Source organism: Cyanistes caeruleus, chromosome 6 (assembly GCF_971803275.1).
Source record: "Cyanistes caeruleus chromosome 6, bCyaCae1.hap1.1, whole genome shotgun sequence".
NCBI lineage: Eukaryota > Metazoa > Chordata > Aves > Passeriformes > Paridae > Cyanistes > Cyanistes caeruleus.
Genome location: NC_141706.1, coordinates 25,548,299 through 25,565,255, shown reverse-complemented (window position 1 = coordinate 25,565,255; position 16,957 = coordinate 25,548,299). Strand labels below are relative to the sequence as shown.

General features: G+C 43.3%; 1 protein-coding gene across 3 annotated transcripts in view; it reads right to left on the bottom strand.

Annotated features, from left to right (window-relative positions):
* LDLRAD3 (low density lipoprotein receptor class A domain containing 3) overlaps positions 1 to 8,800 on the bottom strand; it is a 102,794-nt gene extending 93,994 nt beyond the window's left edge. The window contains exon 1 of one of the 3 annotated variants that reach the window (XM_086894063.1): positions 8,666 to 8,800. In XM_086894063.1, coding sequence (XP_086750189.1) covers positions 8,666 to 8,699 — 34 coding nt within the window. In that variant the 5' untranslated portion in view covers positions 8,700 to 8,800. The remainder of the gene's footprint in view (positions 1 to 8,665) is intronic. The other 2 variants (XM_086894060.1, XM_086894062.1) reach the window with 2 other exon arrangements.
* Positions 8,801 to 16,957: the final 8,157 nt, after the last annotated feature.

Genomic DNA, 16,957 nt, shown 5'->3' with positions numbered 1-16,957 from the left:
GGAGTATGCAGCTCCACCCAGCTTTTAAGACTTCACACTTTTGGGCCCAGCCACAAGAACAACTTGTGCCATTGGCAGGAAGCTTGCTAACAAGTTAGGACTTATTTGGCCTTGAAACTCATTGATTGCAGTGTCTCCCTTGGAAGGTCACACATGCTGACTCTACCAATTTATGTGTTTATGAAGAACTGATGTGTTTCAGCACCTGTGGCAGGTGCAGCAACTCCACATATTTAACTCTCTAAATAGTCTATGACTGCACATGTTCAACAATGCATTCACTAACAATATAGCCATTTATAAATCACACCTTACATTGTGTCAAGTAAATGTTACCTGTCCTTCGTAAACAATCCCTGAGAAATGGCTCATTTGCTTGAGGTGCACGATTCACTTGTAAGTTGTACCAGAAACTGAGTGAGACCAAGTCCCAAGTAGTCTGCTCTTACTAAACTCCACCTTCCAAACTCAGCAGCAGTGAAGTTCCACATAGCCTAAAACTGAGCCTTAGCACACAGCATAGCTGAGCAATGGATCAGGCAGACAGGGAGAAGAAAATCAAGCATGGCACTGCTGGCAGAGTGGAGCACTTGCAATAGGTAGATGCAAGGGAAAAATGACAATTCCTAACTGCAGGTTTGGCATAGGTAAGTATACATAACAGCATCTTTCTCTTTAAGTACAAAGGTATGATGAAGAAATCCATGGCTAGCTCTATGCATCAGTGCGTACAATTTGGTGAGGTCATGAGGCACAAAGGAAAAAAAAAGAGAAAAGGATATTGAGAGGAGGAAGGAAGTGACACAAATCATCTATGAAAAGAAGCATGTAAAGACTAATCATCAGCATGCAGCTTCACAACAAGAGAACAAGGATGCAGGCAAAGAAAGAAAAAGAAAGGAGTTTGAATCTGACAAGAAAGGGATTCACAATCTGAGAAATAATGGCTATCTTTAGCTGCAGAATTTTAGCTAAGCTTATACAAAGAGCAGTAGAAACATTTAATAGTTCTTAACGTAATTTCTTCTTGCATTGGGAGACAGTAGCAGAATACCAACCCTGAGACTGAATCAGCAGCCTTGGAACTCAAAAGCACAAGTTCAAGTATTACCAAGTGTAGCCACGTGTGAGCAATGACCACATTCCCTGTCAAGCAGCCACTATTTAGCAGGTTCAGCATGGGCCTGCACCACGGGTTACCTGTGCAGAGCACCCAGACAAGCAACAATACTTTAAGTTGCCAACCCTTGCCCTGCCTTACAAAAGGGAGAGAAAATGCAACTTGAAAGATACATGGATTTTCACAAGTATATCAGTTTGTGTGTCTCTATTGTACTTCACATTTTTGTACACCTAACGCTCCTGTGTTTGAGGAATCTTAGTGCCTTTACGCTAACAACAACAAAAAGAAAGAAAAAGCCAAGAATACTTGACTAAAAATTATCATATCAAGAAAAATCTACTTACCTCACATCAAATCCATACCAGGCGAGGCAGAACACTTCTTAAAAGTAACAAACACCATTTTGAGCTGTAAAAACATGTGCCTGATATTTGTGGCATATAGCTCTTGACTAAAACTAGGGTAGCACTAACAGCATCAGAGAAAGATGGGAAGAGAGCCGGTGTCCAAAAGAGAGTTTAAACAGGTAAAAGGGGAGGGAATACATTGAGGAAAGAATTACATCTTGCCCAAAGTCATACTGCTGATCAGTAACACAACCTGGAGTAGATCCTGCAGCACTAAGACCCTGAGCAGCTTCGCCCAGAGGAATACAAGTCTTCAGTTGGCACAGATGCATATGGCTGGCAATGGTGTTCTGTCTGGAGCTATAAGCATCATCTGACTCATTCACAATTGAAGTGATAAATTCATCCAAAATACATAAAGCAAGAGAAATTACTCCAAGGAAGGAAGGCATCTGAGCACAAAATGATACTTAGTAGCCAGAATTCACATCTTAATTTTTAATGGCACCACAACCTACTTGCTGCAGTAACATTATTACATTTTATCAAAATGGAGATAAATCCTCACAGGAAAATGTTACCTAAAATGGAACTTTTCATCCAACAAACCAAACAGTTTCAAAATAGACTAACATAGGCTATCTGGTGTGATGTAACTGGTTTCCATCTAAAATTTTCAATAAGAGAACCCTGAACCAGGAATCTCCCCCATTACATTCCCTCAGAGCCATCTGGAATCTGTCTAAGCAGATGAAAGATGACAACACAAACCAGAGACGCATAGCAAGGTGTGGCACTTGGGGATTTCTCCTTTAATTTAAAAGGAAAAAACTAATCAGAATCCCTACTAAAGAACAAAAATAGTAATAAAACCTGAAAAAATGTATTTTTTCCCTTATTGAAACAAGCTATTTCATAACACAACAGCATACTTCAACCATATTCAACTTATACACTTCCCAATCTTTATGATCTCACAGGCTCCTTGAGAGACACCAAAGCCATTTTAAAATGGAAATCCTTTGGCTAAGAGGACATAGTATCAGGACCTTGGATTCATCTGCTCCCAATCCTAAATGATCCCAGATTTGCACAGCCACATCATCTTCCATTCATTACCTCAGCTCTCTGTTTACTCTGACATGTGACACAGCAACTTACTCAACCATTTACACATTGACAAAGAGCAGCTTTGCTTGATGTGTTTTAATTGTGACAAGTTCACAGGTGTCCAGCCCATGGCTAGAAGGCTTAAGGAACACAGAGGAAAAAGTTATCAGCAGTCACCCCACCCCCTCCAAATTGCTTCCATTTTAATTTTGTTCATCTGGGCCTTTTTGATTATCCACCCACATGATTCCCCAATCCTTCAACACATTTCTCACACTAACAGGAGCTGTTGCGGCTTCTCTCCAACTTCCAAAGAGTACACATTTCTATAAGCTGCAACTAAAGTACGTGATTCCACAAGTTCCTCTGCAACCAAGAAGTGGTAAGTGGGCATCTGCATAAGCAGCTGAGAACAAGAACAAGGAGACACGAATGGCTCCATTTAGAAATCTCATTGCCTCAGCATTTCCCATGTGCAAATTAAACTTCACACACACACCAAGCCAACTACTATTATACCATCTTCTCCCCTAGAAGGATTTTTCTGTCCTGATAGACAGCGCTGCATGCAAGGTGAGGTTGGCCTAAAATGCCTTTTAGTCTGACAGTTTCACTAGCACAAGAGGCTGCATGAAAGAAACTAAACATCAGATCAAGCCACGGCAGCTTACAAGATTCTACATGTCAAATAATCAAGTATCTGGACACATACCCAGCCCACGCAAATGCAAAACCCCAGTGACCATATAAATCAAAAGTTTCACTATCAGAGAAATTAGACATTAGAGTAATGCTTTCTGCAATGTTTGCTTGTTTTTCTTAAGCTATTTGTTAAATTTTCAATCTTTGTTATTGGGTTTGGTTTTTTTTTTTTTATTTCTTAATATATATGAGCTCCTCCTCAAAAATTCTATACCAGTCAGTAAATGTATGATAAAGTGATTATCCTAATGGGTGACTATGCAATTACCTCCAGACACTATCTATTTACATTGCAAGCAAAGGGCAATCTGACATTCTACGTTTCACTTGAGAGCTACCTTAAAATACATAATTAAAACTGCTTTCACTTGAAATATTCCATTCTGCATCTTAGACATAGCCCAGTGTGAGATCCTGGCAAAGCAGAAGAGTTATGTTTTAACACTTGAAAAGACAAAAATGCCAAAACCCTACTATTGAGACCCAAGATGTTTCTCCTTCCTCATCTTCAAAACCTGCCAGCTGACAACGAAGCTGTTTTCAAATTCAGACCCTGAAAATGCCAGCTGAAATAGTTATCACTGAGTGCCTTGTGCCAAAGGTAGAATATCCACAGCTCCAGTCTGCAGCAGGCAGGACTGAACAGCCTACAAGGGTTTCTAGCAATTGATAAAACTCATCAGCTTCCACAACAGACAAGATACTGAAATGTAGAGTGCTGCTGCCATCGCAGCAGATGTCACTCTACAGATTTTTCAGGCCTACTCCATTACTGTATTTCTGCTCACATGGACAGAGAGAGCAACCACAGAACAGGACACATGACAGACACTACTCTGGCAAAATGTACCAGTTTGGAAAAATAAATTAAAATTTAAAAAACATAAATAACACAAGCAAAAACCAAAACAAATTCTTTCTCCAGGTGACAAGCTAATTTTTAACTAGGCTTTCCCACACTGCCCTGAAACACAGAGATGCTTGCACCTCAGCTCAATTCAGCGCTGCTACCTAACAAATCAATATATACCTGTTTCAGTCTACCAGATTTGCAGCAAAGAGAGCTATTTTATTCCTCACCCAGTAGATAACCAGTGTGCAAATGAAAGCAGGATGCAGGTTCCTGTTGTCACAATAAAAATATTATAGCATCATCAGGAAACTTTTTCCTCTAAAGAAGTATGGAGCTTGCTGGTCTCAGTGTATCAGGAACTACAGACTGACTGCATGCTCGTAGCAATTTATTTCACATTTGTATGAAAGGTGCATTTTTACTACTTATTTTCTTTATGACAATCTCCACTTCCTATCACAACATGTGACTGCAGCATTGCAGTCATGCTTCCACCTCTCAACCTGGCAACTGCATATTCTTTGCAGTTATTATCCCAAGTGAGATGGGATGGCTGAAAGCTCCCAGGCCCTGCAACTCCCCACATTCAGTGAGTAAGAGAAATCTGTTTAAATCTAGCCAAGGACACACACCCCCCTCCCCCTCCAAATCATCCTCTGCTTATTTCAGTCCTTGCACAAAAAATGTGCTTGCAAGAGTAAAGTCTGACAACAGCCTCAAACATCAAATGTCCAATAACCAGAAAATGATTCAAGACAACTGGTGCGTGGGCACAGGCTCCTGAGAGAAATCCCACATTTTCCTCAGTATGGCTGTGGAGCTTCACATTAAAGTGATTACTCCTGGCTGCTCTCATTACGATCACTGGCAGACTCACATCTTCAGCAAACATCCAGTGCATTTATTACTGTCCCAAGCTGGAAGTTTCTTGACTTGCCAACTACAAGAATCCTTCTCCATGTGTCCCACACTGATGTGCTACCCACACCCACAGCTGGCTTACGTACCAAGAAAGACAAACACTGGTTATGAAGCACTAGACTCAGTCTAAGAGTTTTTAAGAGGAGTGTCTGAAAAATACAGACCAGACCTACTGAATACACAATACAGACATGAGTCTTCAAGTAGAGAGTGGTTTTCTTCTCTCTCTGCTTATCCAGTACTAGAGACCACTAATCATCAGTGCTGATTACTCCTGCCATGCAGTACATAAGATTTTCAGTAAGGAAATTCTACTATTAGCAATACCTCTAAATGTCAGTACAAATTAAGGAATTTCCATGTAAGGAAATAATGTTTATTTCCTTAACACCATGTAGAAATTTCAAGTTAGCAGATATTACACAATGCAGACTGATGTGGTAACATGACTTAAACAGCTCCTACCCCTGCTTGATTTTAGGGATGTTCTGGTTTTTTTGCAAGCTTCTGAGGTGAAGTTGCAAAATGTAATGAAAGCACATGTGTGGCACTTTGTGTTTATGCTGTCTGTGGAATGGGTCCTGATTCTAACCATATTAGACCAAAAGACTGGAGAGAATAAGACACAGAAGCCTCCCCTTAATACAGAGCAAGCTTATATTTTAAGAGGCATAATATCTACATTATATATTTGATTTACACATCAGAAAGGCCCTTACACTGAACAATGACAGCTGGGGATGATCATCAGAAATTCCAGCAGTACATTGCATTTTGATTCTCCAGTCATTTGAAGACAAACATTTTAAAACCTTCTTCAGTTAAAGCAGAAAGGTCTGTAATTGTCAAAAGAAACAATATCCATTTTCTGCTCATTTTGCAATCGTACTTCTGATAGCAGTTAATTGACCTAAATGTTGTGACTCCTGCCATCATTTCTCTCCTTAATGGATCATATACAGGTTGAAGAAAAAAAATACATAAATCGATGTTCAAAACATATTTAGTAGATTTAGGTTTCTTTGAATAATAAAATTGTCTTGAATACACAGTACAGTGGCAGTCAGGATTACAGAACTCATATTTCTGTTAGGGACTGTTTACATTTTATTGGTTTTTCAGCTATAGTGTACTTGCAACTCTGAAACAATCCTTTCCAAAACTCACTGTAACTGTGTGTAGATCAGCTTGCATTACTTCATACAAGCAGTAGAAGATAAACATAGATGTCTGTTTGCTAACTAACAGACCTTCTTCTATATTAACTTAACCCAATAATGTTGTTACAGTCTGAGCTGGAAACAGGAATCCTTGCAGGACCTAACCTACATCCAGGAACTCCTGGGCTGACACTGAGCCAAAGTAAAGTGCTGGAAACTGGGTCACACTATGACATGTACAGGGCAGCAGGAGGGGATCAGAGCTGAGCCTGACCTGCTTATACTGGCAAGAGCATGAGAGATGAAAGAAACTGGGTGTGCATGGTGTGAGCTGCCCAAGAGCTTGATGAGACTTGAAATGAGGTACGGACCAGAAAAAGAAAGGAAGGTAATCAGGAAGCTCCTGCACAGGGAACAGAGGCTGAAACTTCAGATCAATAGTCTCTTTCTGATCAATCACCAGTTAGTTACCAACTGAAATGAACCAGCCTGATGTAAGATCAAACTCGAGTATCATAACAAAGTAAAACCTTTCCCATGCAGATAGGCTCTTTCAGGATGAAAAGCACTATTTGATACAACTACAATATTATGAAAAAAGACCAAAAAAAAATCAGCTTTGCCTTGCAAATATTCACTGCCAATGCAAGTCAACAGCTACTTCTGCAGAAGTAGAACAACTGCTTCTGCTAGCAGAGCAACTGTTTAGACAGTCACTAGACACTGTTCATCCTCTGTTAACTGAAATTCATCCCTAGGGTTTCAAGGTTTTCCATCTGTACCCAAAAAAAGATTCAATAGGAAAAGAAGTATTTATGTTTTATATCAGGAGTTACCAGAAGTAAAATTCAAAACATTGTGAAGGCCAGCCAGAGACAAACCTTACGCTCCCTGTGGGAAGCTTGCAGGGGTGCCAAAATATACAGAGGAAGCAACAGCTAAAAAACAAATCCCTGAAGACCCCCTACTTTATTTTTCAAAAGAAAAACAGAACGCATGAAAAAAAAGAGTTTCAGAAATTTCTTTGAATCTGCCCCAAAATAAGCCAGCCTCTGGTTAAGTAACTGCAAGAATGTTGTGCAAGAATGGCAGTCAACAGTCAAAAATCTGAAATACCAACTTCATACCACACAAGAGACAGGTCTTGGTCACTGCTCCCAAGCCAAAGCAGAGCAGGAACATGGGGTGTGTGTGGGAGGCTGGGAAACCTTCAGATGTAAAGATTAGTATCTTGTAGATGGGAACCCTCCATGTTAATCTAAGAGTGGTATTACAAGCAAATATATTCAACATATGGAAACATATAATTTGCTGTGAATAATTAGATGAAATTTTGGCAGTAGTAGAATGAAAATTAATAAAGAGGGAAGCAACACAATCCAGATAAACAAATCTGAGCTTCATCTGAAGCCTCCCAAAAATGGAACGGTGGAAATAGTTTTGCAAAGACACCTAAACCTCCAAAGACTTATGAATGTCACAAAGTTTGCAGTTGTGTAATTTCTAAACAGTGCAAGTCCTCTAACTCTTCTCCTCCTTCCTACCCGTCTACACCGAACTCGAACTTTTACCATGGAAGCTGTGAGACTTATAAGTTCTTCATGACAACAAATACTCTTAAAAAGAGAAGAAATGAAAATAATTTGATCTTGATAATCTGAGTTTTACACACTGTATGTCATCACTTCATCGCCAAGGCGTGATTCGGAAACAGACACAGCAGCGTGCAGCCAGGCTACTTACACTGTCTGGAAAAGCGCCCGCTAAGATCATGTTGCAGAAATAATTCACACCTGCAGCAAAGCTGCACAAAACATCATCAACTCGCCAATTCTGACGGGCATATGCCGACCGTGGCGGGGAGGAAGAGTTTCTATACAGATGAAGTATGAAATCCCCTTTCCGCACCCCAAGTAAAGCCAGGCAGGACCCGAGCGCTTCACTTGGCCATACCCGGCCGCGGGCCCAGCGGCGGAGAGTCGCCCGCACCCGCCACGGCCTCCCTCGCCCCGAGGCGACCTCGCAAAGGAGAAGGGGGCCCGCCCCGGGACGTGTCGGCGGAGCTGCGGCCCCTTCGGCCCGGCGGGGACTTCGACGCCCGGTTCGGCCCATTGGCGCCCGACGCCAGCGCCGGCCCGGCCCCGCTGCCCGCTCCACGCGCCTCATCCCCGCCGGGCCGGGACCACCCCGAGCACGCCCCGAGGGGCGGAGGGTCCGAGCCGCACACGCCGCTCCCCCGCCGTGGGCATCCCGGCCCGGCACGCCTGGGGAAGGAGGGGAGAGCGGCGGGATCGGCCCGGGGACGGGCGGCCGGCGGCGCCCCCGGCCCGCCACGAGCCGCCCAGGGAGGCGGGGGTGGCGGGGAGGCCCCGGCGCCCTCCCCCGCCGAGCGGAGCCGCCCCCTCGCTCCCGGGCAGCGCCCCGGGGCACCGCCCCCGCCCGCACTCACCCGCCGAGCCCAGCAGCAGCCACAGCAGCCACATGGCCCCGCGCCGGCCGCCCCGCAAACTTCGGGGTTGCTCCGGCAGTCCGGCCCGACGGAGCCTGCGGCGGGGAGCGGCGGTGCGGGGGCCGGCCCGGGGGAGGGCCGGGGGTGGTGCCGCCGCCGCCCCGCCCCGCTGGGCGGCCGTGCCCACCCGCCGCTGCCGCCGCCCCGGCCCGCGCGGCTGAGGGGCCGCCTCACCTCCCTCAGCCCTGCTGCCCTTCAGGTGCCCCCGGGCACTTCTGCGGTGGCGTTAGAGTGGCTTACAGCAAACTCACCGCTTGCCGTGCAGCGGCCCCCAGTAACCCTTTCGGAGCACCTGGAAGAGTCTGGGTCAGAGCTGCACCCCTGTTGACATGCAGGGGCATAAATGCTCGCTCAACACCTTCTGCAGTGCTTTCAAAGAGCCTACCTTACATCTTCGGATGCATGCTCCTCTAAATTTCATTCTCTAACTAGTAGATGAGGTATTTCCATAGCCAGTCAGTCAGAATCAATTACATCGGAAAAGACCTCCGAGATCATTGAGTCCAAATTATGGCCAAGCACCGCCTTGTCAACTACGCCTTGGCACAAAGAACCACATTCAGTCTTTTCTTAAACATTTCCAGGGACAGTGACTCCACCACCTCCCTGGGCAGTCCATTCCAATATCTAATCACCCTTTCATTGAAGAAATTCCTCCTAATATCCAATCCAAACCTCCCCTGGCTCAGTTTAAGGTTATGTCCTTTCATTCTGTTACTGGTTGGCTGGAAGAAGAGGCCAAGCCCCACCTGGCTACAAAGTTGTAGAGTGGTAAATTCTCCCTTGACCCTCCTTTTCTCCAGGTTAAGCAATCCCAGCTCTCTCAGCCGCTCCTCACTTGTGATCCACACCCTTTCCCATCTCTGTTGCCCTTCTCTGGACACACTCCAGCACCTCAATGTCCTTCCTGAATTGAGAGGTCCAGAACTGGACCCAGCACTCAAAATTCGGCCTCGCCAGTGCCCAGTACAGGGGGAAGTGCCAAGTACAAAGAGAAATCAGAGCAGCCTGTGGAGTTTACTATCCTAGTAAAGCTCTGAAACACAGCATTTGGGAAATTACTATTGCATTTTCAATCTAGGGGCCCAATCCTGACCCTGCTTGGCTTCAGTGGGACGAGGAGTGGGCCTTGTTTTGAGGAACAACATTTTTCAGTATATGATGATCAGGAAGAAACCCACATTACTGTGTGCCATTCTGCTTTCCTGCAAAAATCATAGGCGGTTCATTAAGTGGTACATTTTGGTGGTAAAGTATTCCCCTGTGTGTCAAGTACATAAGTAGATCTGCATGTGTATAGAATAAAGTTTAACTCTCTAAAAAGCTTGAAGCATGTATTTAAGAGCTAAAGAGGAAGGCTTAGTGCAGAAGGTATTTTAACTAAGAATTAAAGCCAGTTTATAGCAGTAAAAAGCTGCCAAATGATTTCTAAAACTGTGCTCAACTAATCTGCACAATAATAATGTTCCAAGAAGGTTTCTTACAATTCATGTTTAACATACTCAGAGGAGCTTGTGGAGATTTACTGATAAGGATTTCACAGCATCTGGAAAGATTAATTTAATTTTTTATTTAAAATAAATATTTTATTTGAATACTTAGATGTAACTTCTGTTAGTTTTTCAGTGATTTGAACCATATTTTAACCACTGATAGCTAATTTCCACATAGATGTCAGTTTGGGAACTGGTTTCCAGAAGGGAGTCTGAGAAGGAGGAGTGGTTTCTGACTCCTGAGAGATGTAGCTGTGGGAATTTCCTCTGCCTGCCAGGACACCAATCTCTGTCTTCTGCCCCTCCTTCCTGGGGTGCGAGTGTGACACCCCAGTATGACCATCTCACCACCTGCTGGGTTCCAGCCAACTCACCCTGAATACATGCAGCAATTGGGGTTCAGAGGCAAAGCAAAGTTGATGGGCGCCTCCTTAGCAGTTCCCAAAAAGCAGGATCTTCTAGTTTGCTGAGAGATTAAGTGGGAAGCTCTTCATCTGTAGAAGCATTTTGTACACCTCAGTTTCTTAGCCAGCACAGAATAAAAGGTCCAGTGTGATTCCTTGTTACCTTTTGGATGTTGGGCTACGTGATTAAAAGTGTAATCCCTGTTAACACAAAGATGCAGAGAGAACAAAGACAGGCAGAGAAACCTCAGTAACTTCATCAGGGGAAAATGGACCACACAACACTGGCTGCTCTCAAGCACATCAGAGAAAACTGATTAAACCTTGGTAGCTGGTGTGAAGTCTGCCAAGAAACTGTCTCCTAGATGCCTTTCAAACTAAAGTTGATTATTGCCTGTGGTATAGGACACATGAAGGGATGCAATGGGAACAGCATTTTGGGAACCTGCAAGACTTACCATGCAATGTTTAGGGCAAAGAACACAGGAAGGGAGAAGGAAATCTATGAGGTGGATCAAGGAGGAAAAAATGTGGGGAAAATAAAGGGAAAAGGGAATGAGAAGGGCTGGCCAGATCTAGCTGAGCCCTGTGTTTGATCACCACAGCCTATCCTACATTCTAACTAAATCCTGTTTCCAGCTATCGTACACATAGGTGCACTATCACTTCTGAGGGATGTGTGAACACTAGTGAAATTCAAACTAGATTAGCCAACAAACAAGCAGTCTGAGTATGTGTAAGTGAATAGGACCACAGGCCTCAGGTCAACAATACACACTCTGATTCTCTTTATCCTTGCATGAATGCCTCCTTCCCTCTCGCCAGGAGAGGTTTCTGGGTTTGTCCCTCAAAGCAAGATGTGATCCCAGTTCTGCTGCAGACTTTGTGCGGCCTCAAGCAAGTCACTCTTGTCAACCCATGCTTTGAGTCTCGATGAAACTACCTACACCACAAAGATAAAGGATAAATAAATAATTTCAGGTTGCTCAGAAGCTGGCTAGTTTCTGAATGGATAGCAGTAATGCAGGATACCAGCCTATAATCAGGACAAACAAGGAATATACTCTGAAAAAGAGATTAGCTTCATAGTACATAAGGCTGAAGTAATGACAAGTTGTCATAGGATCCATTACAAGAAAGCCACAACTTTTAGCTTTGTGCACTGTGGTTAAAGGCTAGAAAGGGAAATTTTCTCCAGACAAGCTTATCACAGAAGTCTTATTGGTATTCCTACAAGATCACAGAACCACAATGTGAGTAAGGATCAAAAGGACCACTGGTGGAACCATACGGTCCAAATTCTCTGCTCAAGTAGGATTTCCCTAGAACACATCACTTGGGGTTGTATCCAGACAGCTTTTGAGTATCTGCCATGAGAGATACTCCAGAACTTCTCTGGGAAATCTGTTCCATTACTCAGACACACACAGAGTAAAATTCTTCCATATATTCAGGTGGAACCTGCATTGCATCAGATTCTGCCTGTTGCCTCTCCTCCCAATGCTTGGAGCCAGCAAGGAGAGCCTGGCTCCATTCTCTTGGCAACCCCCTTAAGTATGTACAGATACATTGATGAAATACCCTCTCAGCCTTCTCCAGGTTGAACAGGCCCAGTTCCTTCCTCCAACCCTTGTAAGAGAGATACTCCAGCCCCCAGATCGTCCTTGTAGCCCTCCACTGGACCTGCTCAAGGTGCTCCATGGCTGCCTTTTACTGTGGAGCCCAGACTGGACCCAGTGGTCCAGATGTGGTGGCAGCAAGCCTGAGTATAAAACTGTTGTTTTTTCCAGCTCACATTCGCTGACCTGCCAGCTCTTATCTAGGGGGACAAATGATTATTCCTAAGTACATCGCAGAGGATCTGCATCCCCAAGAGAACCTGACCTCTATAGGAAGTACCAGTGCTCAGCATGTCGTAAGTTGAAGTTCAAATTTTTCATTTGTTGTTTCTAATCAGCTCAGTATGCAACCCATATTTAATTTCACAATCATTCTTATAAGGTAGAAGTTGATTTTTTAGGGAGTTGATGTTGGTTTGAGGCAAAAGAGCAAAATGAAATAACGTCTCTAGGTACAATCTAAATTTGCTGACTTCAACCTGTAAATAGTACTCTGAACAAAATTAATTCTAGTAATTTATATGTGTCATGCCCAGTGACAAGATTGATAATGATGAAAAGTCAGGACTGTTGTAATTAAGGATAAAAATTTGTAATAATGTATTGCAATATTTTGTATGTGACAGAACTGCCACTTAGCAAATCTGGGAGTTTAGAGCTGTGGTTAGCAACAGCTTTTTGAAGGATTCAATATAATAATAATCAAATTTTTAACACACTGCAGCAAAATGATAAATGTAGATCCAAATATATTTATGAACTTGTCACCAGCATTAACATCTATCAAGTTAAACAGGTATTTTAGCATATCAGCCTATATCCATCTATCAGTTAGAATTCATCTTCATTAGGGCTTTCTAATGTTCTGATCTCTATGTCTCCTGGCTGTTGAAGCAATATTCTCTCTGCAAAACAGAGCTGGAGATCAGTTTTTAAGGGAGGGGTCATAACAGGCATTCAGATTCCCTGAAATGACTCATTTGCTTCTCTCATCTTGACATGTGAAGGGCTATTAAACTGTATGCATTGATGTGGTCCTCATCAATATGCCAGTTGAAAACATAAGGATCAAATCAAAAGCAAGAGACAGTTCTCAGATATGTGCAATTACATTGGCAGCCTTCTCAAAGAAAGGAAACTGAACTAGGATGGAGCTCAAAGAGTGAGTGAGATGAGCCTCTCCTACCCCCTGTGTACCAAGGACTCCAGAGCTTGCAGTGACAGGAAGCACCTGGGCAAACTCATGCATCTCTTGAGCTCCAGCAGTGACTGGCTTGGATTCAGGGATCCACCCAACCTCCTTGGCCTGCCTCTGTGCTCCCAGGAGCACACTCCTCACAGCTTCCTCAGGCATGCAAATTGTTAATTCTAGGACTGGTCTCTAGAGATGTGAGCTACTCCATACTTTGTGTGCACAAAAGGGGTTTAATAAGCCTCCAGAAAGGGTATGTTATGATGGACCAAATCTGGGATGCTAGTATGAATGAGGTTATCTTAAGTATGGAACCCTCTTCCTCCTCTCCTGCCAGGCTCTGGGCTCAGCAAGAGACTCTTAGCCCTCAAAAGCCACTGGCTTTTCTGCTCTAGTGCTATGAAAAGGGGAGGTCCTGAAGCTTTGGCCCATTCATTTTCATTTCTTTCTTTATTCAGCCTTTAGAGGGCCCTCTGCTGCACAGTTCCCATTTGGCCTGAGCTGCAGCTCTAGCAACACTCCCTGTTTGGCACTCGGAAATCAGAGATGAAAAGTCTTGTGAGGTCAATTTGTCCACGACCTGCACAATGTAGGACTGATAGTGCAATGCTTTTGGAGTTGAGCTGTCCCATACTGCCAAAGCCATGGTAGGAGGCTGGAATGCCTTGGCAGTAGCAGCACTTCCTGACAGCAGGGCAAGGGGCTTAGCTCACAACTCTGCCTACCATGATGGCAGCTTGGAAGTATTACTGGGTGACGTCTCTGTGTTCCCTGATCTCACAAACTGTGCAGGATCCCACCGCTAATTTTTATCACTCGGGTGGCACACAGCTGTTTTGCCACATCCTTATTTTACTCTGAGCTATGTTAAATTTCAGCTGGGTCATTTTCAGAGCAGTTTTCCCTCTTCCAGCCAGCCAGCCACCCACACACACACACAAACACATCCCCCCAGTGTTTGCCAGCACCAGTCTGTCTATACTATTCCACATCGCTTGCTCAAGCCAAGTAAATTCCCAGTTCCAACTACTCTGATACAAAGGACAGCATTCAAAATCAGAAATGCTGGTGGAAAGGTCTGATACCTGTTTTATCTTTCAGTCCTATTCTATGGAGTGACGTGGGGCTACACTAGCAGAATCAATTGCAAAATAAACACTTTCCAAAATACTGCATCCGTTCTATTTTACCTGTTGTGCTGGTTTTGGATGAGGTAGAGGTGATTTTCTTCACAGTGCTAGCATGGGGCTATGTTTTGGATTTGTGCTGAAAACATTGTTAATAGAAAGATGTTTTTGTTATTGTTGAGCAGTGCTTGCACAGTGTCAAGGCTTTTTCTGCTTACTATATCACCCTACCAGCAAGTAGGCTGAGGTTACTCAGCTGGAACAGCTGACCCCAGCTGACACAGCGTAGCCCAGACCATATGACATCATGCTGAGCATAAAAAGCTGGGGATGATGGAAGTGGGACATTAGGAGTGATGGCATTTGTCTTCTCAAGTCACCATTATATGTGAGGGGGCCCTGCTCTCCTGGGCATGGCTGAACTCCTGCCTGCTCTTGGGAAGTGATGAATAAAATCCTTGTTTTGCTTTGCTCATGCATGTAGCTTTTGCTTTCCCTATTGAACTGTCTTTGCCTCAACCCATGAGTTTTCCCACTTTTACTCTTCTGATTCTTTCCCCAATCGCACTGGAGCTACTGTCTGTGGTCAAACCAAGACACCTATTTATAATGTGGAGATCAATTAGGAGGTTCTATACTTACAGTTCTCTAGCTACACAGCCAGACAGAGTTCTTGTTTAAAAGCTCCTCATCTCTCACCTACTCAGGTCACAGTTTTGTTGTACTTGATCTTCTGAGTACTTGTGTTTTCTGGAGAGACTCATTAAAAATCCATTGCATTTCAGGGGGAAATGGGTGGGTTTAATTCAAAATGTGAGTTTTTTTCATCGCCTAACATTACCTAAGTCAATATTTTCAGCCAATGATTTTGAAAGAAGTAATCATAAATAGCATGTAGAACAGCAAGATGATTATGCTGTTCCCAAGTCTTCCAATCACCTCTTGGACAATCAGCATATCAATACTTTTCACTGGTAATGGGCAGTGTGTGGAATTTCCAGGCTGCTTCCAGAATCTAAAGTAGATGAGGACAAGTAAACAGAGGGGATTATTTGGCAGTAAAGTAGCTAATCACTATATGAATGCCTGGATCAATACATATCCCTAGAAGGACCACAGCATTTTAGCCCTGGTCCCTACCAGGACCCAGCTGTTGCTTAAAGAGAATCTAACAAATAAATAATAAAAGTCAAATTGATTTGTCTACATAATGAAAATTTGCTGGAATTTGCAACAAAATTACCTAAAACTACATTATGCATGTAAATCCCCTGCTAATGTAAAATGTTACACCTCCCATGGTGTTTATGTCACCTGAAGGTCTGAAAGTTTAACTCCTGCCTCTGGTTTAATGCCTATTTTAGAAATAGAGTGGCTCTCTTTTGCTCCAGGTCATAAAAGAAATCATATCACAAAAGCCACCTTTTAAGTGCATATGTAGGAATCTTCTAAATATTTTCACAAAATATTTGGCGCTATCTCACATTGATGTCTTTGTGTACAGAGCAGAGGAAATGTAACCTGAAGCAGGCAAGTAATTAAAACACAAGGTGGGAGGCAATGGAGTAGCCAAGGTCCTAAAAACTTCATAGGAAAATAAGCCCTAAGCAAAAACTAAATTTTCTGAGCGCCAGATCTTAAATTAATTTTTTTTCTGGAATTGAAGCCTAAGGTTCTAAATCAGACTCCTTTAAAATGGTCTTGACCACAAAATTACTTTGTGATTAGGTAAGAGGTGAAGGAAGGAATGCATCTTATCACTTCCAAGTTCTCCTGAAATACAAGGCAACAAGATGTCAGAAGAAGATAACCTACATGGTATTTGCAGTTCCTAACTGGGAACCTGGCTGGTATTTGAAAAACTGTGAATTAAGTAATTTTGTGTTTGCTAAGAAGAGCAAATTGAATGTTCTTTTTTTACATTAAAGTGTGTGTTTAAAACATTTTATTTTAAAATGATAATCTGTAATTTGGGGTTTGTCCAAAATTCAGTCTTTTCAATGGCTAATGTTCCTCAAGCTGTTCATGGATAAAGTCCTCTTAAGCACTTCTAGGGCTCATCTGGCTTTTTAAATGTCTGCTTCAGGATGAGCTAAATCCCCAGAAATGCCTAGTTCTCTCAATTAAATGTGAAAGAAGCCCACAATGTCTGGCTCCAGTGGAAACAACTGCACTGGAAATGTCTGGAGCTTATACAAATGCAGAGGCAACACCCTGTGAGCTGCAGCCCTCCTGGGGCAAGAGAGGGTGCTTAAACTGGGGCTCAGATTCCTTCTCCCACCCCTGAGGTGGAAAAGCATCACTACAACCATCAGTAGTGAGTACAGCAAGAAGTTTGCACCTTGGGAAGCACAGGAAGCTCAGCAGAAATTCATGACACACACAGGAAATTGTCCA